A 24,615-nucleotide genomic window follows, 5' to 3' on the forward strand; every position below is an offset into this window, starting at 1 on the left:
ACAAGCCATCAGAACACATCAGCCTCAAAGACCAGACTTCAATAATGTCACATCCCCTCCTAGGCACAGCTGAGGCAAGGAAAACCAATTCAACTGCTGTGCGCTCACGTCATGAATTCATATTATTTGTTGTTTCCTTTTTTTAAAAAAAGCATTCTTGGAGAACTAAGTAAATCTCTATACACAGCAAGCAAAAAACAAAAACAAAATACCCCTTTTATGTAGACATACCTACGGGAAGGCACAAAGAAAGGGTGCTCTCATACTGAAAAGCAAAGAAGACATAATAGGAAATGAGGGAGCTGAAGTCATCACAGTCTCTGCAGAAATGAGCTGAGAAAAGCTCCGTGCCTACATGAGCGGATCTGACATCCCCCCTGGCAGGGAACCTAATAAACGGAGACACTGTCCGCTTGGCAAAATGAGCTAAAGTTAAAAGATTTCCAAGCTGACAACTTTTGGTATCTAATAGTATGTGTGTTAAATTAATTATTTTTTTATGCTGATGATTATTCCTGACCCCATGGTCCATGGGGTCACGAAGAGTCGGACACGACTAAACGACTAAACAACAACAACAATCCTGCCTCAGTTCTCCCTCTAGATCCCTCCACATGGAAATTAAGAAGATTGCTGGTTCACAATCTTCCTGAGGACCAAACTGTGTCACAGGAGACCCAGCAGAGGGGGTCTCAGTTGTTGTTGTTGTTGTTGAAAAAAACATTAGTAGAAATGTGATTTGAATCAGGACCATGAAGCAGGGGAAGGAGTGTTTTAACTCATTCTCATTTTCCTTATTGAATTCACCCCAGGTTGCAATTTACCTAATGATGAAATTCCGAATCTGTAAGATTTCTTTGGTGAGGCAAATAATAGCTTTAGGGTTCAGTGAGTTTAATGAGGGAAATGGCATTTAGTGTGGCAGCATCTGCACTTTGGAACTCCCTGCCTACTGAGATCAAGCAGGCAGCTACCGTGTTTCTCATATTATAAGACATGTCTTATATTTATTTTTTCCTCAAAAAAACACACTATGGCTTATTTTCAAGGGATGTCTTATTTTTTTCCTCCTCCTCCTGCTGCGGCTGGCATTGCTGCTGCGCCTATCACTATGTCTTATTTTCGGGGTATGGCTTATATTCCTTGAATGCTTAAAAATCCTGCTATGGCTTATTTTATGGGTATGTCTTAAAATATGAGAAACAGGGTACACTGTACCTATTTCTGGTCATAGCTGCCAAGTTCTCCCTTTTTTAAAGGGAAATTCCCTTATGCTGAATAGGCTTCCTCATGAGAAAAGGGAAAACTTGGCAGCTATGGTTTCTGGTGCCTGCCAAAAACACTCCTGTTTAGAGAAGCCTACCCAGATGCTTAGAAAGTTGAAATATCTTTAATCTGTTTTAGTATTGTAACTTTGGTATGCTTTAAATTACAGTAGGTTAGGGATTTTACAGCTTTATCTTTGTAAACCGCTATGAGGTTTTTAGAATCAAGCGGTGTATACGTTTTATGAAATAAAATAAATAATATGCCATTTCCATGAAACAGATTCACAGGGAAAACACCCAAATATATAAATGAACAAGTTTGTTATCTAACTTACTGGTCTAAGCTCCACTTATATGTAGGGCTACATCTTCGAAAATTCACTCTGAGGGCTCATCCAGATTTCCTTTCATGCTGCATTTCTAGGCACAGGTTTAGGCCATGGGCAGGCAAACTAAGGCCCAGGGGCTGGATCCGGCCCAATTGCTTTCTCAATCCGGCCCGCAGACGGTCCGGGAATCAGCATGTTTTTACATGAGTAGAATGTGTGCTTTTATTTAAAATGCATATTTGTGGGGCAAAGGAATTTGTTCATTTTTTCCCTTCAAAATATAGTCCGGCCCCCCACAAGGTCTGAGGGACAGTAGACCAGCCCCCTGCTGAAAAAGTTTGCTGGCCACTGGTTTAGGCTTTACAGCTCCATGTCCAAGTGTCGGTGGGTTTTTGTTTGGTTTGGTTTTTGCCCTGGTGCTTTCCTGCAAAAACCCATTCTTCATTGCTGAAAACAGTTCTGAAGAAAACCTGGATTCCCATTTGCTCCAATTCAGCATTAAAGAGCAGGTTTTCCTGGGGAAATCAGCAAGGGGGAAAAAAAGGTGCTTGGACAGGGACTGGAATTTCGCATGGAGCCCATGTCTAGAAAGCTGTGCCTCTGACAATACATTGATGGGCAAGGCTGCACCTACTGATTTTCTGTGCCTGTTAAAGATACAGGAGATCATTTAGAGGGAGAGAGAGGGAGAGGGAGAGGGAGAGGGAGAGGGAGAGGGAGAGGGAGAGGGAGAGAATCTCCCCCTTGCAGCTTGTCAGGTCTGAACATTTTTTTGAACTTTGCGAAGGATGTGCTGACAGCCTTTAGAAACATCTGGGCCTGCTCTTTAGCTAGTCCTGCTTTTGTTTATTGGTGAACTCTTGTGCCTGGGAGTGATTCAACTTGCTGTGCCAGGGCTGAGGAACCTTTTGCCCTCCAGATGTTGCTGGCTGGAGCTGGTGGCATTGTTGAGTCTAACAACATCTGGAAGGCCAACAGTTCCCCAGACCTGCACTCCATTGTAAAAAATTAACCTCTAGCATAACTAGCTCCATGTTACAGGTGCAGGACCCAGGAGAGAGGGTTATCAGTCAAAATGAGCCAGAAGCAGATTTTCAGTCAAAGCCAGGCTGGGCCCAAGATCCAAAGAACCCAACAGGGAAAGGCAGCAGCCACGGAGTCAATGTCGCCATCCAAGAGCGCACTTGCTTAGATGGCAGAGCAAGCACGGCGGCTAGGACGATCTAGGGCCTAGTGGGTCAGGATTCACCCATGGGGTCCTTGATACTACAGCCTTGATAAAGCCCTTGAAATCCAGAGCTCAGTTTACCAGGCTTGCAGTAAAAACCAACGGGGTGGTCAAGAGGTGAGAATCTAGAACTGACTGCTCAGTTGCCATGTGACTTGAATTGGCTTTAAGCTCATTTATAATCTGAGCATGTCCATTTCTGAAATTCATCATGTCACACACCGTCGGCACAAAAGAAAGTACCCAGCGGGCGAATGGTAGGCTCCCCATGCAAGATCTGCTGTAGCATTAAACACAAACATGAGAAGCCGCTCCTGTAGATCTTCCCGTCAAGGCATCTGTTATTTTGGAATGGGTAACAGCGGGGCACATGTTGCAACACCAAAGCAAGCCAGGATTGTATGCAGTGGGTCATTTCTCCAAGCTCTCCATTGAAAGGAGAAGGAAATGCCACTTTCCCGCAATTCTTCCTTCTGCTCAGGCTGCAGTTGGCCCCAGAAGAGGACAAAAATTCAAAGCACCAAATATAGGTCATTCCTCCAGGGGAGGAGGGAGTGCAGCTGTGGTGGAGCTGCGAAAGGCAACTGCAGCTTGGCACAGACACCGCTCAATGTCATTTGTGTGACATCATGGGAATTAGTATTCAGCACAGAGGGAAGAAATTAAAATGCACATCACAGATTTCATTCCATAGACAAATCGCCATCTCCCAACATATGGCTTCTGATAAGCAGTGTGTGAGGAAGCCACAAAAGGACATGATCATAAGACACCACAAAAGAAAACCACACTGAAACTACACAAAACAAGACCCGGAGAATCCTTGCCTTTAACCTTCAGGTGCTTTTTTTACACAAGGCTGCAAATTGCATGCTAACAGCAGAAAAGATTCTGGAGAAGGAGGCTGGGAAAACCATACATTCAGCGAGAAAGAAACAAGATTAGTGATAAGCCAAGTGTGGCTGAGCTGAGGAGCTTTGCTTTGCAATCCGAAAACAATCTGCCAGAGCTTTTGCTCTTTGGCATTTTCTGTTGTTGTTTCTAAAAGATAGCAGCTTTTTCAAGCTAGCTTTTGAACTTGTATTTGATTGGAAATGACCATTGTAGACAGGGGTGGGGCAACTTGACTAAAATATTGGGAGGGCAGGTAAGGCCTGCCCCACATAATTGATCACATGACAGTATGCACACACCTCAGTTGAATGGCAATGCCCATCAACTTGGAGGGAGTGGCCCCCCAATATTTTATTGGGGAGAGTCGAAGGGACCTCAGGCCCTAGGAGTTGGCTCCTGGGATTGTAGAAATGCGTGCTACATTTTCCTTCCTGTTCTTCATGCAACAAGTGGCTAATGCAGCGTAAGAATGCAATACATGAGACTGGTGACCATTGGATGTTCACTTTCTTTCACTGGGACATAGAACTGGGGAGCTGGAAGGGACTCCCAAGGGTCATCTAGTCCCACCCCTGCAAAACAGGGATCACAGCTGAAGCATCTATGACAGGTGGACACCCAACCTTTATTTTTTAAAAAAAACAACAACAACCCCACCCCAATGAAGAAGGTTTGCCGCTTTCCAAGGTAGTTTGTTCCACTGTCAGACAGCTGTTATCATCAGAAAGCTCTTCCTAATGTTTAGTCAGAATGTCCTTTCTTGCCTTTTTTCTATCTGATGTGCATTATCAAAAGTTTTCTTGAAGACTTTTAGAACAAACTAGATGGGTGAAAGTTTCAGCAAAACCTGGTTCCTAATGAACGAAGGGTCTTGTGGAGTCTTACAGTGGGGTCATCACAACTTACACCATAACATTCGTTATTTCTGAAGATGCCACAAGACTCTTTGTCACTCAGTGGACTGACACGGTTGCAGAAAGTTGCTCCTAACATAAGATTTTCAGCATACAGCAAAAATGATTCATGTGCTGCAGGGAAGGGCAAGGAGGAGGAGGAGGCCATGGGGTGAATGGCTGGCTGTAGACCAGGTAAGATCAGAGGCGAGGAGCTAGATAAAAGGCGCTCTGGTCTTGAATGGTAAGGGGCAGACAAAGCTAGGCTTAATCAACAACACATGGAAGCCTTTTAGGGTCTGGGATCAACTCCCTTTCAACGTCAGTGCAAAGACCCATAACATCAAGTTGTGATGAATATGATGAGGGTACTCTCTTTGTTTTTAAAATAAATTAACAAATAAATAAATTGGTTAATCCCCTGGCTTTCTAGCATTTGAAGTTTTTTTTTTTAAGGAAAACCCAAACAGGAGGTGGTCTATAAATCAGTTGTGGGAAATGGCTAGGAACAGGTATCAGGCAGTGGTTTTGCCTTGAGGTTCACTGAGTTGCGCAGGGCTCCACCCTGTGAGAAACAGCCCCTGCCAACTGCAACTCACCTGGATCATCAGGTTTTATGGCTCTGCATTCTTTACAGCACAATTCTGAATGTGATTGTCCAAGAGGGAAATCAGTGGACCTTAAACTCTGGGTCAGCTTGCTGATAAAAGCAGTAGGCGGTTGGGAAAGTTGCCAGAGCCCTTCCCTGACTGGAGAAGTCTTGCTTTTGTTGTGCCACTGCCGAGGCTGCCCATTCTCCCATCTCAGCACCCCCACATAAATGAGCAGAAATCTTGAAAAGGAGAAAACACGGCAGGAACATTTGGAAAGGTAAGCTCTTGAGAGAGAAGCACCAAGATGCTTAGTAGTAGAAGAAACTCAGCAAAACGGTTACTCAGTGACCTATGAGAGGAACAGGACTTGCTAATATATAACTTGTGACATGCAGCTACCAGAAAGGTTTGTTTGCTTTGATATGGACAGCCTGGATGAGAGGTGGGTGAATGTTCAGCTAAAAGAGAAACTGGTTAGATTAGTCTTCACATAAAATGGGTCTTGTATCATTTAGAAAAGTAGCAGGAATATACAAGGGATAATCAGGCTCCATCTGGACTTGCACGGTGAATTTGCAAGAGGACTTATTTGCTTCCAGTGTGGATAATTTCTGTCAGGCCTTAGCTTTGCCATTAAAGACATTAGAAATAGTTATTCTACTACTACATGGACAGCATTTCCGCAATCAAAGGTGCTCCAAACTACAAATCTCAACTGGCGATTAGTATCTGGGGTAGCACTCCTAAGGACTGCCGATCCACTGAATTCAATAACATTTCCTTCTGAGCAAATAAATAGCCATACGATCAAACAGCTAAAGACTGAGCACCCTTCCTGGTAACCTGTTCATTGAGAATTCATCCTGATTTGTTTGCAGGGAGATTAGATGATGTTGGCTGTGTACTGAGCATTCATTTGCATTTATTGTGGGGAGGTTAGAGGACATGGCATCAAGGAAGTGTCTTGCACTTTATTGTGCATTTTCCTGTCACTTTATCACAAAACTTTTTTGGGTTTTTTTTGTTGTGCAAGGATCCCACTGGACAGCCCTCTCAGCTACAGTTCAGGAAGTTCTTGCTTAAATCTCCCCTCTGACCTGAACTCAGTTAACCAACTTCCTGTTTGCAATATGGGAGGCAAGGCTACCACGCTTCTTTCTAAAGCTTGTAACAAGAAATATGCTTCAAACATGTAATAAGTGCTAAGCAGTATTATTACTAAATAGGACCACTTTACCACTTTGGGGATTGGCCCAAGGTTAGCCTAGGATAAATAATGCGTCCCACTCCCCTGTCATTATTGCACATTGGCAAGTTGTGTGGCTTGTGCAGGGTTGCAATCCTGGCAGTGCAACAGGTTGTGCTCCTCCCAGGCTTCCCCAGCCACCTCCATGCAATGGGCCCAGAGCTACCTCTCATTACTCCCTTGCTTTGCTCCTGATACTCTCCTCCTCCAGTGCTGGGATGCCCCTGAGGTGTCCCAGACTGCAGCTGCTTCTTGGGTCATGTTCTCCAGGCCTTCCCCTCCCTCCTGCTTCCAGGCTAGCTCCTCTCTTCTCAGTTGTAGCTGAGGGGGTTGCTGGAAGGGGAAGACCCAGCAGAAAAGTAGACTTGGTGGTCCTTCCTCTTAGGAGCTGGATGAGAGAGGACTGACGCTGGCACATGGCTGGGCCCTGGTTTCATCCAGCAAGGCTCTCCTTGCCTTCGGACTGGGTGGATTTCCTCAGCCCCAAGACGTCTATTTCACTGCCAGTCTTTTCACCTCGGACCTGCAGCAATAGCCTCCACTTTTTTGGCTCAACCTCTTGATTTTCCACTGCTGAGTTGTGTGGACCACGCAAAGATCCCAGGAATTATATTTGCAGAATGTTTCTAAGAAATGTGTGAATATGTGGGCAGGAAGAGAAGGAATGATTGCTTCATCTCAATGGAAAGAGAATGATGAGCTCCCTATGATGTGCACATCCTAGCAGGATGGAAGTTGTTCATTCTCTGAGGGACCCCCTCCTCAGTCACCTGGCAGGGACAACAGCACACCAGTCATATCGGGGAGCTGTTATTTTAATTTCCCACAGCATAGTGCCACTCTGAGCATTGAGGAAATTAAAATAGCTGCTTGGAGGAACCGTGGGGGTTAGGCCCTCCTGGGTCCCTGGGGGGCCACGTGCTGGTGCTGGACCTGCTACTCTCCAAACTCAAATTTCAGCAAGATTACATCTTAGTAAGTATTGCTATGTTAGAAACTTAGAGGCTACCTTAAGCTCCAGGAGAAGTGACCCTCTGAAGCATTCGGAATGGAGATTTCTGTTGAACAACAATTTCTCCCCCCCCCCAAAGTACTTTGTATGATAAAATTGACCTTTTATCTCTTCTGCACCATCCTGTAAAGGCATGTGTCCAACTGCTGAAGTGGAGTGGAGGTGGCCAAGTTCAACCTCCACCCCTGAGGGGTTCAGGTGCATTAAAAAGGGACGTAGGTAGCGCTGTGGTCTAATCTACTGAGCCTCTTGGGCTTGCCGATTGGAAGGTCGGCGGTTCGAATCCCCGTGACAGGGTGAGCTCCCGTTGCTGTGTCCCAGCTCCTACCAACCAAGCAGTTCGAAAGCACGCCAGTGCGAGTAGATCATAGAATCATAGAGTTGGAAGAGACCACAAGGGCCACCCAGTCCAACCCCCTGCCAAGCAGGGAACACCATCAAAGCATTGCTAAAAGATGGCTGTCAAGCCTCTGCTTAAAGACCTCCAAATAAGGAGACTCCAGCACACTCCTTGGCAGCAAATTCCACTGTCGAACAGCTCTTACTGTCAGGAAGTTCTTCCTAATGTTTAGGTGGAATCTTCTTTCTTGTACTGTAGCTTGAATCCATTGCTCCGTGTCCACTTCTCTGGAGCAGCAGAAAACAACCTTTCACCCTCTTCTATATGACATCCTTTTATATATTTGAACATGGCTATCATATCACCCCTTAACCTTCTCTTCTCCAGGCTAAACATACCCAGCTCCCTAAGCTGTTCCTCATAAGATAATAGGTACTGCTGTGGCGGGAAGGTAAACGGCTTCTATTACTTTCAAGTGTGAAATTAACATTATGTGGCCCTTGAAAAGGGACTGTTTCTGCAGTCTGAAGCAGTGAGTGGGCCTATGTGAGAAAAGTGATCCTTCAGGTGAATTAGCTGAAGCTGAAGACAGAGACCAGAATATGGGAGCAACCTTATTGTCATCTTTACTCAGCCACCTAAGAAGAAAAAAAGGGGGGACTGTGCTGTTATCTGCAGCATCTGGGAATAAGTGTCATATCCCAGAAAAATGTGATTCCCCTTCAGTAGCAGCTGCCACCATCTGAGATTCAGCAGCTTTTCAGCGCCATTTCAGTTTTCTGCTTCTTCTATTCTTGCCCCGTGATCTGTGGACATTCCCCCTCCCCAACCCATTCTCTAGTCCCTGGGTCCCCACTCAAGTCTCTCAGCTTCCTCAGGAGATGCTTCACTCTGTCCAGGTCAGAGGCATTTTCTTCCACAAGGACAGCAAGGCAAGGCAAGCGGGTGAGATGGTGGCACTGATGCTCTGGGCTCATCCGAGGTCACACTTCTTTAGCAGTGGAGGTACAAGGACACTAGCAACCCCTCAACTTGATAACACTTACTTTAGCAGCTGACACTATCTAAGTGCTTTGAACAGGCAAGTAAATAGACGCTCAATGAAAGAGTCCCCAAACCAAGCAGGAACATAACCGGTGTGGTGTGTGTGTGTGTGTGTGTGTGTGTGTGTGTGTGTGTGTGTGGTGGTTTATTCAGCCAAGTAGGCATGAGAGGCAAGGAAACTGGGCATGAACTCCAGGAAGAAAATCATATTGATCAAAAAGTAAGATTAAAATGTATTTAAGGAAATCGTAGTTTACATGGCATTTTAAAAGTAGCGCCATACTTTGGATTATTATGTTATTTGACCAGGAGATACTTAATGTCATCGGTTGCATGAATAGGCCTTTTCTTTACTCCATCCTCATGGTGCCTCTCAGAACAAAGAGGTGTAATGTGTGCCCACATGTGGAAAATTTAATTGTGGAATATAAAAAACTCCATGTTTTTGATAATGCATTCTTCAGAGTCAAAAAATCACATGGAAGGAACTACTTGGTGCAACGGTTGAGAAATGTCATTATCCAACAGCAAAGTGTTCCATTTATGAAACAAAATAAAAATATTCCTTCCAGTAGCACCTTAGAGACCAACTAAGTTTGTCATTGGTATGAGCTTTCATGTGCATGCACACTTCTTCAGATACACACGAAAGCTCATACCAATGACAGACAAACTTACCGTAGTCTGTCCTTCCAGGGAGCACTCAGGGCTGATTTCCTTAAGAATGGATAGGTTTGATCTTCTTGCAGTCCATGGAACTCTCAAGAGTCTCCTCCAGCACCATAATTCAAAAGCATCAATTCTTCGGTGATCAGCCTTCTTTATGGTCCAGCTCTCACTTCCATACATCACTACTGGGAAAACCATAGCTTGAACTATACGGACCTTTGTAGGCAAGGTGATGTCTCTGCTTTTTAAGATGCTGTCTAGGTTTGTCATTGCTTTTCTCCCAAGAAGCAGGCGTCTTTTAATTTCGTGACTGCTGTCACCATCTGCAGTGATCATGGAGCCCCAAAAGTAAAATCTCTCACTGCCTCCATTTCTTCCCCTTCTATTTGCCAGGAGGTGATGGGACCAGTGGCCATGCAACACTGCTACCTACCTGTAAAAAGGTAAAGGGACCCCTGACCATTAGGTCCAGTCATGACCGACTCTGGGGTTGCGGCGCTCATCTCACATTAATGGCCAAGGGAGCCAGCATACAGCTTCTGGGTCATGTGGCCAGCATAACTAAGCCGCTTCTGGCGAACCAGAGCAGCACACGGAAACGCTGTTTACCTTCCCGCCGGAGCGGTACCTATTTATCTACTTGCACTTTGACGTGCTTTCAAACTGCTAGGTTGGCAGGAGCTGGGACTGAGCGACGGGGGCTCACCCCGTCGTGGGGATTCGAACCACTGACCTTCTGATCTGCAAGCCCTAGGCTCTGTGGTTTAACCCACAGCGCCACCCTTACCTACCTGTAACCCTTGCTTTTTCCTGTAAGACAAATTGCAGTCGTTAACAGTCATCAACGAGTTTCCACACCTATCAGTCACACCCATTCCCACCACCCTCCTGAGAATACCCCTCCCCACCTTCACACTATATATAAGGGTCTGGAGACTTCTGTTTCAGTGTATCTGAAGAAGTGTGCATACCAATGACAAACATAGTTGGTCTCTAAGGTGCTACTGGAAGAATTTTTTGTTTTGTTTTGTTTTGACTACGCCAGACCAACACGGCTACCTACCTGTAACTACCTGTAACTTGTTCCATTTGCTGCAGCATACTTGTGAGGCTTCCCCTCCTCTTTCTCTCAGTTCCAGAGCCTCTATTGCTGCCAAATCATTCCCTTTTCTTTCCCTTTTTCTCTCCAGGACATGGCTCAGAGAAGGGTGCAGAACAAGGAGCCCACTCCTTGCCTTTATGTCCCCTGCCCAAAAGAGTCTTACATTTTCAAAGTAGTTCTTCTGGGCAGCACGGCTGTAGGAAAGTCAAGCCTAGCCTATCGCTATGTGAAGAAGGACTTCCGGGACTCCCTGCCCACTGTGGGCTGTAAGTGAAGGGTGAAGCGATTTTCATTATGAAATATTGTCTCCATGGCAACCATGCACAGAACACCCTAGAGGGATGGAGCGCTATCTCTTTTCTTGCAACTGTAGTGACAGAGTGACACCCAGTGATAAAAGCAACGCAGTGCACAACTTCAACACCATCATGTGATTAGGGGGGGGGCATGGCTAATTGACATCTACCCACTACCCCCACCACCAGGCTGCTGAAGTGCAGCGGCCGAGGAGGTGAAAAACATGGCCAGACGACACGGAAGAACCTCTTGGTGTGTCTGTATATTTGTAGACGCAAGCGATTTTGAAAGTGGGACCACGTGGGCCCCCTCCCTGCACAGCATCATGAGAGGGGCCCAGAGTTGCCCTTCCCAGTATTTATCAGCCAACTGCTAGGAAATGAAGTGGACGTGGAAGTGATTGTGGCAGAGTTCACAGGCTTTCAGAGTAGTCCAGGGTTAAAGAAGCACAGTCACTTCCAACTTCACAATTCTGGCATTCTATGTGCAAGGCAGCAACCAACTAGGAAGGAGACTTGGTAAAGTGCAGGAATGGGAAACAGCAGCGCCAGAAGCACTGAACAGACTCATTCATTGGGAAGGGCAACATGATAGTGACTTTGGTTCTCAGCTATATGATGGCTTGATATACATACTGATATGAAAATTGATTTCTGCACTCTTGTGCACCTTGGGAATGCAGGCGACAGACACCATGTTGTACAATTAAAGTCACCCGTAATCTGAATGGATGCACAGTATATTCCCACTTCATTTTTAACAGGGATGGCTTCCCCAACCTTGTGCCCTCCGGATGGACTACATGCAGTTCCCATCATCCCTGACAATTGGCCAGTGGACAGGGCTGGCGAGAACTGTAGCCCTCTGCACCTGGCAGGCACCAGGAAGGCTCCCCAACAAGCATGGCACACTTGGTTATTTTAAAAGAAAGCAATGCCTGGGCAGGTGCAGAATCTTACATGTCTGAACTTGCACACCAAAGTTCCATATTTTGACTTTTGAGTAGAAAAAGATTAATATAGAACATTACTGAAGCTGCTTTGTGAGTCTGGAAGTTGATAGAACTGCAAATACATAGAAGTTATAAATAAAATCATAATGCTATCAGTGAGAGCGAGAGCACAGGGATTGCCTCTTTCAGGATGAGAACTGCTTCAGCCATACGTACATCAATGGAAAACAATGTTCAAGTCTATGGTTTTTTCTCATATCTCTCCTGCTGTGCTGCCGCCATTAAGCCATGTCATTCAACCCTGGGCTTGCAGCTTGTCTCACTCCAGCCAAACAATAACTGGTCTAGTAACCAAGGGGTCTTCTTATGTTTACTCTGCACGGTTTGTCTGGAGCAGAAGAAGCCAAGAGTCTGGGCTCAGACAACATCTCAAGCCAAGCAAGACTTTGCTCATGGCAGTTCAGCAGCGGGAGGACCAGGGGAGGAACACAGCAGCTGTGATCTCCTTTCTCAGAGCCCTCACACTTGTGCATTTGTGCAAAGCCATGGTTTGGTTTACCATTATCTGCGAAGTGGCCCATTAGCACAAGGTGTAAGCATGAGGATGAGCGTAACCAGTAAGGCCATCTAGTTAACAAAAATCTAATCTCCCTTGTGTCTGCAGCTTCCACTGGAAAGCGATTCATTTCTCTTTTGCTTTCAGGTTCCTTCTTCACGCAGGTTCTAAGTTTGGATAACACCACAATTAAGCTTGAGATCTGGGACACTGCAGGCCAAGAGAAGTACCATAGTGTCTGCCATCTCTATTACAGAGGGGCTAATGCTGCTGTTCTGGTTTATGATATAACGAGGAAGGTAAGGCAGGAATGCTCTGGGTAGGCCTTCCCTTCCCTTCCCTTTTCCCATTTCACCATTTAGGAACGTGTAATTTGGCATAATTTTTGGCATATTTTTTAATTTGTTTGGTTGCACATGACACATTTCACACACTAATACAGAACCTAATTTCTCTTAAGAAATTATAGCTCCATTTTTGCTTGTGTGAGGGACAGGGGATATCGCGAAGTCCCTCCCCTCCTGAGTTCAAGCCCGTCCCCGAGCAAAGGGGAAAGCAGGGAGAGTTCCGATTCCAGTGGGGAAGCAGGAAGTCGTGTCCGAGGCTCAGGCAAGGTAGAGGAGCCAGGGTCCCAGGTGGGACAGGAAGGGGCAAGCAAGGGGGGAAGACCCATCCCCCCAACTCCAGAATTACGCAGGAAGAGGAGGGGCAAGAGGATGGGTCTGCCAAAGCTTTTGTGTTGGAGAAAGACGCGCCAAAAGCCATTAGGAGGTTCTGAAACCGACTGACCACATCACTCCGTGTAAATAGCAATGACTTGAGCACTGTAAATACGCAGCACCAATAAAAGAATAAAATGCAGAGCTGCGTGGCGTCGTTACTCTGAAGTAGTCCACTCCGGCCACCGTGACAGCAACCTCCTAATCATTTTTGGGCTACTTTGGAGTTGCCGGGATGAGCGTGTCAGAGGCGGAGAAGTGGCGGCAGATCGCGGAGCAAGCCCAGCTAGAACTGCAGCAGCTGTCGCTGCAGGCGCAGGGAGAATTGAAGGCAGCTAAAGAGGAGACTAAGAAGGTCCAGGACGACCGGCTACAACTTGCGGAACAGGTGAGAGAGCTTCAGGAAAAAGAGCAGCAATTAAGGGCGGTGGCGGTAGACCTCCAAAACAAGCTGGATGCAGAGAAAAACAAGGCGGGAGGGGCACCCCAAGTCCAAGTGCTGCCAGGAAGGAGAGCTGGGACCCTAGTTAGCAAGTTCAATGGAGACCCGAAGGAATTTCAAGGCTTTGAGACTGAGATTGTGTATGCTCTTGAGCTGCACCACGATGAGTTCCCTGATGATGAGCACAGAGTAGCGTTTATTGTGGAGCACCTTACCGGGGCAGCCAGGGAGTGGCTAAGACCGTTAATTGCAACAAGGAATCCTTGCATGAAGAATGTCAAACTATTTCTAGAAGGTTTGAAAACGATGTATTCGTCCGATAGTCATATGGACCAGACTAAGGAGGAACTTCATAATTTACGCCAAGGAAATATGACAGTTCGCGCGTATTGGGCGAAATTCACCATGCTGGTGCACAGATTGGGGTGGGAACTGGGGTCCCCCCCAATGCAAGCGGCGTTCTACTTGGGGTTGCATGAGGAGGTGAAGGATGAGCTCTCGAGAGGTCCAAAGCCCAGTGATATGGATCAGCTGAGCAAAGCGGCTCTGGCGGTGGGGGTGAGACAGGAATCCCGGTGGAGCGACAAACAAGCAACGCGCGCAAAGCGGGCTTGGTTCCCACGGTCGCAGGAGAAACCACTCCCCCAACAACCCTTTCAAGCCACGCCTGGGGCCAGCCAGGACCAGGAACCCATGCAGATTGATAGCGCGCGCGCGCGGGCTTTTCAAACCCCAGCGGCGCCAAGACGCAAGGAGGGAAAGGGCGGGAATTGCTTTCTCTGCAACTCCCCCCAGCATCTCGTCAGAGACTGCCCACATCGCAGGGAGTGGCAAGGAAGGGCGGGAACGGTGGTGCCCTCCCCCACTGACGCAGCACCACAGCAGGGAAACGGGAAAGCCTGGCTGCAGGAGACAAGGGGCAGCAGCCAGGCACAGTCAGCAGACAACAGCCCCAGCCCACCCACCCGCACAGAGAGGAGCAGAGCCAGCCCACCCCTCCCAGAGCAGGAGTGGTTCTAGAAGTCACGCTAACGCTCCCAAATGGCTATCCCCTGACAGTCCTTGCCTTAATTGACAGTGGTGCCTCAGCCAACTTCTTCTCGAGAAACTTTGCAGAAGAGCACCAGATCCAGCTTCTGCAGCTGGATTTTCCCCTTCACGTGGCAACCATTGACGGCAGAGAGCTGCTGGGGGGGGCCATCACTCATCAAACCCCCCCCATGAGAATGACGGTGGGAAGGCACTCAGAGACACTGGCATTCAACGTCACCACCATCTCAGACCCCCCCATCGTCTTGGGCATGAGCTGGCTGGCGCGCCACGACCCCTCCATCAGTTGGCACCAGAGATGCATCACTTTTGGATCGGACTTTTGCCTGGAACATTGCATGCAGCACCAACCAGGGGAGGGGCCTCCGATAGCCACGGTGGCCACCATGCACGTCAAAGGGGGTGAGGCGATACCCAAGCCGTACTGGGACCTGCAGGAGGTCTTCAGCGAAGCGGAGTCCGACCACCTACCCCCACACAGGCCTTTTGACTGCCAGATCAACCTGGTGCCAGGGGCAACTATACCCCCAGCCAAGCTGTACGCCATGTCAGACCAGGAACTGGAGGATCTGCGCGCTTTCATCGACAAGAACCTCAAGCGGGGGTTCATCAGAGAAAGCAAGGCAGCAGGGGGCAGCCCGGTCTTCTGGGTGGACAAGAAAGACACGCAACAGCGCCGCCTGGTGGTGGATTTTAGACGGCTGAATTCGGTGACAGAGCCAGTGGCTTTCCCCATGCCCAGAGTGGATGATCTCCTGACAGCAGCACGCAGGGGCAAGATTTTCACCAAGCTAGACCTGAGGGGGGCGTACAACTTGATCAGGATCCGGGAAGGCGATGAATGGAAGACCACGATGTTCACGCCTCTGGGCTCTTTTGAATATCTGGTGATGCCCTTCGGGTTGCAAGGGGGCTCAGCCTGCTTCCAGGCCTTCATGCACCACGTCCTGGGGTCCCTCCTCTTCAAGAACTGCCTGGTCTTTCTGGATGACATCCTTATCTATTCCAATGACCCAGTGCAGCATGTGAAAGATGTCAGGGAAGTGTTGCAGCGCCTGAAGGAGAACCACCTGTATGTGAAGCTGGAGAAGTGCAAGTTTCACACCAAGGAGGTGGACTTCCTGGGCTACAAGCTGTCAGACAAGGGGCTAGCGATGGACAAGGACAAGGTACAGGCCATCCTGGACTGGCACAGCCCCAGGACGCGCAAAGATGCCCAACGCCTACTAGGCTTCGCCAACTTCTACAGGAAGTTCATCAAGAACTTCTCTCGCGTTACGGCTCCCATCACTGACTGCCTGAGAGGCAAGCAGAAGTTCAGGTGGACACCAGAGGCGCAAGCAGCGTTCGAAAGCCTCAAGAGGGTGTTCGCCTCGGACCAGAACCTGTTCCACGTGGTCCAGGACGCGCCCCTACGCATTGAGACAGATGCTTCTGAGAAAGCTGTGGGCGCCATTTTGTTGCAACTGGACGCCAACAGGGAGTGGAGACCCTGTGCCTTCTTCTCCAGGAAGTTGACACAGCCCGAGCGCAACTACACCGTGTTTGACAAAGAACTTCTTGCGATCCACGCTGCGTTCAAACATTGGAGACACTTCCTGGTGGGCGCCAAGCACCCCATCCAGGTGTGCACAGACCACAAGAACCTGGAGTTCTGGAGAACTGCCAGGGTGCTCAACCAGCGGCAGATACGGTGGGCAGAGTTCTTCTCGAACTTCAACTTCTCCATACACTACATCCCGGGAGAGCAGAACGTCAGGGCGGATGCCCTCTCCCGCAAGCCAGAGTACATGGAGGAGGAGGAGCCACCAGCCCCAAGGCACATTTTCCCCCCGTCGGCATGGTCCTGCGGAGCAGCAGTGGTGAGCGAGGCAGAACTCACAGCACTGACGGCAGCGGATGACTTTGCCAACCGCATCTTCAGAGAACTGAGAGGGGGGAGGGAGCAGGCAAAAGACTTTGCAGAACGCAGAGGGCTGCTTTTCTACAAGGGGGCACTGTACCTGCCCACCACCCAGCTCAGACGTACGGTCCTCAAACAGATGCACGACAACCCAACGGCGGGGCATTTTGGAAGGGACAAGACCACTCACCTAGTCATGAGACACTTCTGGTGGCCAGGGGTGAGGGAAGATGTTCGAGACTATGTACGGGGCTGTGACACCTGCCAGCGGGCAAAGGTGGTCAGAGCAGCGCCACCAGGGTTGCTGGAGCCCTTAGCCACGCCACACAGGCCGTGGGAAGTGCTGTCCATGGACTTCATCACAGATCTGCCTTCTTCCCGGGGTAAGACCGCAGTGTTGGTGGTGGTGGACCTCATGTCCAAAATGTGCCACTTTATACCGTGTGCCAGGGCAGTCTCTGCAGAAGAGACAGCCAAACTGTTTGTTGATCACGTTTTCAGACTGCATGGATTACCTTTAAGGGTTATTTCGGATCGTGGCCGCCAATTTGTTTCCAGGTTCTGGCGGCGGCTCATGAACCTCCTGCAGGTGGAGGTCAGCTTGTCGACGGCTAGACACCCGCAGACCAACGGACAAGTGGAGAGGGTCAACGCCATTCTGCAGCAGTACCTGAGATGCTACGTCAGCCAGAGGCAAACGGACTGGGTGGATCGCCTGCCACTAGCAGAATTTGCCTACAACAATGCAGTGCACGTCTCCACAGGGGTGTCGCCCTTTAAGGCCAATTACGGGCGCGACCTCAGATCTTTCCCAGAGAGGGAGGGGGAGGAGGAGGAGGAGGGCCCACAGGCTGAGGATTGGGCAGAGGAACTGGAGACGGTGCACCAGCAGCTCAGAGAACACTTGGAGAGGGCCAAGGAAGCGTACAAAAAGGGGGCAGATCGCCACAGGCGACAAGGGGAGGTCATCAGGGTGGGGGACAAGGTGTGGTTGTCCTCGGAGGGCCTTCCCACCAGAGGGAGGTGCAAAAAGCTGGCACCCAAAAGGCTGGGCCCCTTCACGGTCACGCAACAGGTAAACCCGGTGGCATACAGGCTGGCACTGCCAGAGGACATGAGGGTGCATCCAGTGTTTCATAGATCGCTGCTGTCGCCGTACAGGGAAAGCAGCAGGCTCCGAGACAGCGAACAAACCCCCGAGGGAGGGGGGGAGAGGGAAGGCAGGGAGCAACTCAATGAGGCCACGGCCATCCTGGATTCAAGGTGGGGGGTGGGGGGACTGGAGTACCTCATGGCATGGGAGGATGCTCCACCGTCCCAGAATGAATGGGTCCCAGCCACTCAGATACAGGAGGAATTCTTGGTGGAAGAATTTCACGCCCTCTTTCCCCACAGACCCAAGCCCTGGCACATGGAAAGGGAGGGGGAGGAGGAGGAGGCACGGGAGAGCAGCTCACCATGGCGCTGGGAAGCGGAGTTTGAGGAACCAGAGGATGAGGTATGGGTGTCACCGAGATCCACCCAGTCAGAGGAAGGAGCAGATTGGCAGAACGTTTTTACCCCCACCAGCTCTGACGCCACGGACTTTTTGGGATTCCCGTCCGCCCAGGCGGAAGGGGGGGGCTCGCAGGACTGGGGGGAGGTATTCACACCAACGGGCTCGGAGAGCACTGAGTTCTTAGGCTTCCAGTCGTCACCGACACATGGGGGGGGCCTGGGGAGGGGTGAAGGAGAGCTTGGGAGGGGGGTGGATGTGAGGGACAGGGGATATCGCGAAGTCCCTCCCCTCCTGAGTTCAAGCCCGTCCCCGAGCAAAGGGGAAAGCAGGGAGAGTTCCGATTCCAGTGGGGAAGCAGGAAGTCGTGTCCGAGGCTCAGGCAAGGTAGAGGAGCCAGGGTCCCAGGTGGGACAGGAAGGGGCAAGCAAGGGGGGAAGACCCATCCCCCCAACTCCAGAATTACGCAGGAAGAGGAGGGGCAAGAGGATGGGTCTGCCAAAGCTTTTGTGTTGGAGAAAGACGCGCCAAAAGCCATTAGGAGGTTCTGAAACCGACTGACCACATCACTCCGTGTAAATAGCAATGACTTGAGCACTGTAAATACGCAGCACCAATAAAAGAATAAAATGCAGAGCTGCGTGGCGTCGTTACTCTGAAGTAGTCCACTCCGGCCACCGTGACAGCTTGTATATCAGTTATTTCCATATAAGTTGTCTTTTCAGGAAAGTTTGGAGAAAGCAAAAGTGTGGCTGACAGAACTGGAGAAGGAATTCCTTCCTGATGAAATAATTATAGCTTTGGTTGGCAATAAACTGGACCTTTCTGCTGAACGGGAGGTCACATTACAGGTAGAAGTTATTCTTGTATTTAGGCCAATGACTTTTACAAATGCAGGCCTTCTCACTCCCCTCCCCGTCTCCCTCTCATACATCTATACACATTCCTCTGCCAAAACACTAAATCTCACATAGCTGTTTTGGAGTTTATCATGTATGTGACAGCCCATCACAGAATTGTAGAATTGTAAAGTTGGAAGGGTCACAAGGATCATCTAGTCCAACCCACTGCAATGCAGGAATCAGAGATGGTTGGTGGGATGCATTTGGCTCTCCAGGTCAAATTCGTGCCTTCTAATAATAAACACATAAATCACCACTCTTGCTTAATTCAAGAAGGCAAAACAACAACAACAAATAAATAAGAAACCCACCTTGAGTTGTGTAGAGGGTGTGTTATAGGATTATATATGAATCTATGTATCTGTATAGTTAAGTCTACTTCCCTGAAATCATAGATACGTTGTTTCTCCAGGAGGCAAAGGATTTTGCACAGACAAAGAACCTGCAGTACATGGAAACATCTGCAAAATCTAATTACCAAGTGGCAGAACTCTTCGTGTCTCTGGGTAAGTTAATTTACACAGTTAGCATTTAACAGAAGGTGCTCTCTGTCTCTCAACATTTTGCCTACGCTTCTGATTTATGCTCTTATGCTTCTCTCAAGATAGAATACCCAATGTAAAATCTATTTCATTTTCAAGTACTAAACTTGTTTTGTTGTTGGCATTCATATGTCTCAAGAGACAATGGTGTGCATCTTGGGGGGTGTTGTCAAAACTGCTGTGTTAGCAGCACTGAAGTGACCTCCTGGGGCACAAGTTTGGGCCGTGTGTCTAGAGGTCCTGGGCTGCGCAGATGACAAGACCCCTGTCTTGGCCTCGCTGATGGGGTCCAAAGGAAAGCAGAGCAAGATGTTGAAGGAGGCGTACAAGGCACCACCCATCCATCTTAGTGACTCCAGTCTGAATTTGTGTAGGGTTTGCTCTTTAGCCTTTTCTTCTCCTGAAGATATCCCACAAGGCAGCAGAGGTTTAAGGCTGGAGTTTTCCTTCTCCTGGATTGGCTACCTTCCCAGGTTGACAGGTCTCGTCTACCCCTCACTTCCCTCTACAGAATGTGCAGAAACTACCCTCTTGACCATTAGAACCCCTCTTGGTCTCATCCTCTCAATCCACCAGAGCCTGTCTTCGCATGCAGGGGATAAACAAGTCCCTAACTCAATAAGGGTTTGAGACCTATTGGCTGCCCTCACCTGGTTTAGCTCTCCTGTTGGAGCCATTTCCTGGGGTGTGGTCACTGTTGCCGGCTGACAGGTGAGAACTGAGTGCAGGGTGGGAACGTAATAAAATGTCAAACATAAAAAAACCCTTCCCAATACAGGGCTGCCTTCCGATGTCTTCTGAAAGTTGTGTAGTTGAGAATGGCATTCAGCCTTGGCTCTTCCATCCTTGGTTCCTGTTGCTGCTTCTGGCTGGATGAGGGAAAGACTAAAGGCCTTGAGCCCGTGCTCAGTTTGCTGGCATGCAAGACAGATTGTGTCTAAAAGTGATCTGAGAGCACAACTGTAGAAATTGTTCCACGTTCTCATTTAATCTTATGTCTGCTTCAGCCATCAAAGCATATCACCTGCTTTCTCTTCAACATATAAGAGTGGTAAGAAACAATTGTAGCAGGCGGAGCTGGAGGCTGTAAAATGACTCTTGCATAGATGAGAAAAGCCACATTCTGTGTCCACACCGTTTAACATCATTGTTCCAGAATAATAGCCATGTTTGCAAAACAATCACCCAGTTCGTTTTAGGTGGTTGAGCAGCATGCTGATGCACATGGCTGAAATTGCAGGCACTCCCATCCTCTCAGGTCCTCCTCCTCCTCCTCCTCCTCCTGCTGCCTTGTTGGGAAATGCAGTAGTCTGGCCTCTCATGCCATCTACCGGGTTTGTTTCTCTCCCAAAAGGCCACCTATGGAAGCCAAGAGTTGTTCTTAACTATGGTTTACTGTGTCTTGCAAACTGGGCAAGTGATCTATTAATTGGCCATCAACTCCATGACCATTCTAGCTGCCTCTTCCAGCCTTTAAAGGGCAGGAGGCACCTGAAGGTCACTGTTTGACCTTCAAGGGTCACAGACTTCACATTACTCTTTCTGAAACCCAGAAACAGGTTCAGACTCACCCACTGGTGATGTGGTGGAGGAAACAGCTGCACATGGACCATTGTTATTCCATGTACCGCAAGCAGATAAGTAAAAACTTGCACTTTTAATTAAGGCTGTCAATCTTGTATTTCACAGAAAAATAACCATTTCTCCCTTCCTCACAAAGCTCATGAATTGTTAAAACAAGAACAACAGAAGGAAAATGCGTTTCAATCAACACAATGGAAGAAATCACATGTTGATCTGCAAGAAACAAGTTTTCCCCAAATGAGATGCTGCCAAGCAATCTGAGATGAGTTGTTCCGTGTGGCTGGGGTTGCTGCTGCTGCAATAAAAAACGGAAGCCTCCTCCTCCGAGCCAGAGGGTTTCCTCTGTTTTATGTGCCTACCTCATTCCTTTTCACTGTGAGAAGACATTTAAAAGTTTTAATAATAATAATAAATTTTATTTGTATCCCGCCCTCCCCGGCCGAGGCCGGGCTCAGAGTGGCTAACATCCTAAAAACAATACACACTTCCAAATTATTTGTGAAAGCTTTCAATATTATAGCTTTTCTTTGGTATCCAAATGTAATAAAGAGAATAAACAGAAGAGGAAAAAATAGCATTGTGCCATTTCATAAGAATATGAGAAGATGCCTGCCAGATCAGACCCAAGTAACAGTCTATCCTGTTTAGCCACCTGCTTCCTTCCCACGGTGGCACAAGGGAAGTGGCCCAGAGTCACAGTCCTGGTCAGCCACTGCCAGTTCACATCCCTTGAGCATATATGTCAAATTAGGATGGTTTGCCCCAACACACATCACTCTAAACTTGTTTACATCTCAAAGGATTGCTGCTTGGATCTAAGCTACTGGAGAGGCAGTGTTGGCGTGATCAGATGGACAAGACCCCTGAGCCAGCAGGCATGAACACGGCAAGGAAGAAAGAAAGGGAATCGAGCCATAAAACACAAGGTGCTGCTGCTGGGCAGCTGGGCGATTTGGTGCCCTGGTATCACTTTCAACTGAGAGGCCTTATTCCAACAGGATGGGAGTGTGAAATGACTTGTAGGTGGGAGGCTTAAGGTCTTGGCTTCAGATGTGAGCAGTTTGGCAGTGAGCATTTGCTTGAGTGGCAGTTTTGGCATTGGATAGGCGTAGTCTTGGTTGGAGGAGAGGTTGTTGCCTCTGCCTGCCCCTACAGAAAATGACACATCCTGTTAAAGGGATCCAGGGCAGATGCTTCTGTCCAGATGCCCTGATGGGGGCCCCCAGGTGCAAGTCCTACCAGCAGATGGACTAGAAGGGGTGGGGTTCTACCCAGTGCCAATGCCAAACCTCTTACACCTGTAGTCAATAAAGGTGTGGCCTGATTTCACCCATATACAACATGCCTCATTATTTATGGGAGATGCCTGGGTACGCAAGAGATAAGATGGTTATCTTCCAATATCTAAAGGGAAGATGGATCAAGCTTGTTTTCTCCTGCTCTGGAGGGGAGGACCTGAACCAGTGTCTTTGCTATAAGAAAGGAGAGTCTGACTAAATCAGGAAGAACATTCTGACAGTAAGAGCTGTTTGACAGTGAAACAGACTTTCATGAGAGGTGATGGGCTCTCCTTCCTTGGAGGTTTTTAAGCAAAGGTTGGATGGCTATCTGTCACCCTTGGAGTCCCTCAGGGCCATCTTAAGCATACCTGGCACCCTGGCACCGTGGTGCAACAGATCCCTCTGGCGCCCCCGCCCCGCCCCATTTCCCAGCGCAGCGGGCGGGTGGGCACAGTGTGCAGCGTGGCTGCCGCCTGGAGGGCCAGAGCCCTACACAACCCAGCCTGGCCGTAGGGCTGGCCCTGGGCCAGGGGCGCTACCCGCCCCCTGTTGCGACGCCCCTGTGCGCAGCGGAGGCGGCCCCAGGCCCACACGCCTCTGGAGAGCGGCCTGAAGCCGCTGAACAGCTGAGAGGCGCACCTGGGGCAGCCTCCGCCGTGCCTCGCAGCGGGTGCAGCGGTGCCCCTGGTGGCCTGGCGCCCTGCGCCACCGGACCCGGGCCTAGAGATGGCCCTGGAGTCCCTTCAAATTCTACAGTTCTATGGTTCTATTCTAATTTGTCAAGCTTGTGGATAGTTCTCTTCAGTGTTGGTGAGTAGTAAACTTAATCCCAGGTAAGGATGTCAGTCTGACTTGCATTACAGAGATGTGGCTTTGGGGGTGGGGTTATCTTCTCTCAGCTTTGTGGACAGGCTTTCTCGGTACAGCAGCAACTTGATGGGTGGGAAGAACGCGTGCTGCCATGATTTGTCAAGATTAAACCTCCACGATCGGAGTTCCTGTCCAACAGCCCACTAAACCTGAGTGTTTGCACGTAGTGTTGGGTTCTTGAGTTAGGAGATGATTCTGCAAACAGGGGTCAGCAAACTTTTTCAGCAGGGGGCCGGTCGACTGTTCCTCAGACCTTGTGGGGGGCCGGACTATATTTTGAATAAAATTATGAACAAATTCCTATGCCCCACAAATAACCCAGAGATGCATTTTAAATAAAAGGACATATTCTACTCATGTAAAAATATGCTGATTCCTGGACCATCTGCGGATTTAGAAGGCGATTGGGCCGCATCCGGCCTCCGGACCTTAGTTTGGGGACCCTGTGCTAGGGTACCACCCACCCCAATGCCCAGCAGTCTACTTTTTTGATTTTAGAGGTAGTGTTGAAGACTCCATGAAATTTGAAAATGGGGAGCCTTGGAGCGGTGGAGGAAACCTCTTGGGCACCTGGGGCGGTGCACCCAGGGGTGGGGCAAGAGGCACCCAAGGGACGGGGCACACGGTGCCCATAGGGAAGGATGGGACAGGGGTGTGGTGCCCTTAGGGATGGGATGGACCGCAGGGGCCGGGGCCTCAGCTGCCCTACAGCTGGGGGGAGGCAGTGAGCAGACATTGTGCAGCCTTTGGGGGTCCCGAGACACGTGGCTCAGGCGCGCTGCAGGCCCCGCGGTGAGTGCTGCCCACCATTTTGTCACCCCCCTCAGTGGGGGCACATGGGGTGGGCCGCACTTACCACGCACCCCCCCTTGTTACACCCCTGGAGCCTTGAACATCCATACACATCCTTTCTGTGAGCAAATTGGAGCTTTGTGGAAACTGTTTCTAATTATATCCTGTTCAATGCTCCATTTGGAATATAATAGATTTGGTGTCCTGCTAAAGTCAGGATGAACATTATACAGGAGGCAGCAACGAAAACCATCCCAAGGAAAAGGATAGGGAAAGATACAGGAAACTGAATGAAGATTTCCAAAAAAATAGCAAGGAGAGACAAGAGGGTCTTCTTAAATGAGCAATGCAAAGAAATAGAGGAAAACAATAGAATGGGGAAAACCAGAGATCTGTTCAAGAAAATTGGAGATATGAAAGGAACATTTCGTACAAAGATTACCATAATAAAGGACAAAAGTGGTAAGGACCTAACAGAAGCAGAAGACATCAAGAAGAGGTGGCAAGAATACACAGAGGAATTATACCAGAAATATATGGAGGTCTCGTACACCCCAGGTAGTGTGGTTGCTGACCTTGAGCCAGACATCTTGGAGAGTGAAGTCAAATGGGC

At 48.9% G+C, this 24,615-nt stretch overlaps 2 protein-coding genes across 12 annotated transcripts in view; one reads left to right on the plus strand and one right to left on the minus strand.

Annotated features, from left to right (window-relative positions):
• PCBP3 (poly(rC) binding protein 3) overlaps nt 1-10,710 on the minus strand; it is a 91,942-nt gene extending 81,232 nt beyond the window's left edge. For all 7 annotated transcript variants that reach the window (XM_088662785.1, XM_088662836.1, XM_088662749.1 and 4 more), the window contains exon 1: nt 10,580-10,710. The gene's annotated coding sequence lies outside the window, so the exon portion shown is untranslated. The remainder of the gene's footprint in view (nt 1-10,579) is intronic.
• Nucleotides 5,307-21,632, plus strand: RAB17 (RAB17, member RAS oncogene family). Of its 5 annotated transcripts, none has more exons than XM_035139501.3 (6): nt 5,307-5,482; nt 10,707-10,884; nt 12,571-12,722; nt 18,758-18,883; nt 19,347-19,440; nt 21,197-21,632. In XM_035139501.3, the coding sequence occupies exons 2-6, from the start codon at nt 10,710-10,712 to the stop codon at nt 21,319-21,321; spliced, it is 672 nt and encodes a 223-aa protein (XP_034995392.1). In that variant the 5' UTR covers nt 5,307-5,482; nt 10,707-10,709; the 3' UTR covers nt 21,322-21,632. The 5 variants fall into 5 exon arrangements, with proteins under 5 accessions (XP_034995392.1, XP_034995401.1, XP_088519143.1 ...); XM_035139510.3 differs by having other exon boundaries at nt 5,309-5,482; nt 19,330-19,440; XM_088663017.1 differs by lacking the exon at nt 21,197-21,632 and adding an exon at nt 19,851-21,190 and having other exon boundaries at nt 5,314-5,482.
• The last annotated feature ends 2,983 nt before the right edge of the window (nt 21,633-24,615 follow it).

This window comes from Zootoca vivipara, chromosome 1, assembly GCF_965207765.1.
Source record: "Zootoca vivipara chromosome 1, rZooViv2.hap1.1, whole genome shotgun sequence".
In the NCBI taxonomy this organism is placed as follows: Eukaryota; Metazoa; Chordata; class Lepidosauria; order Squamata; family Lacertidae; genus Zootoca; species Zootoca vivipara.

Bases quoted from the DNA above. Each gene is read 5' to 3' on its own strand.
- RAB17 (XM_035139501.3), top strand. From the start codon at position 10,710: ATGGCTCAGAGAAGGGTGCAGAACAAGGAGCCCACTCCTTGCCTTTAT. The intron at 18,884-19,346 runs GTAGAAGTTATT...TTGTTTCTCCAG, and splicing joins AACGGGAGGTCACATTACAG to GAGGCAAAGGATTTTGCACA. The intron at 19,441-21,196 runs GTAAGTTAATTT...TTCCTCACAAAG, and splicing joins AGAACTCTTCGTGTCTCTGG to CTCATGAATTGTTAAAACAA.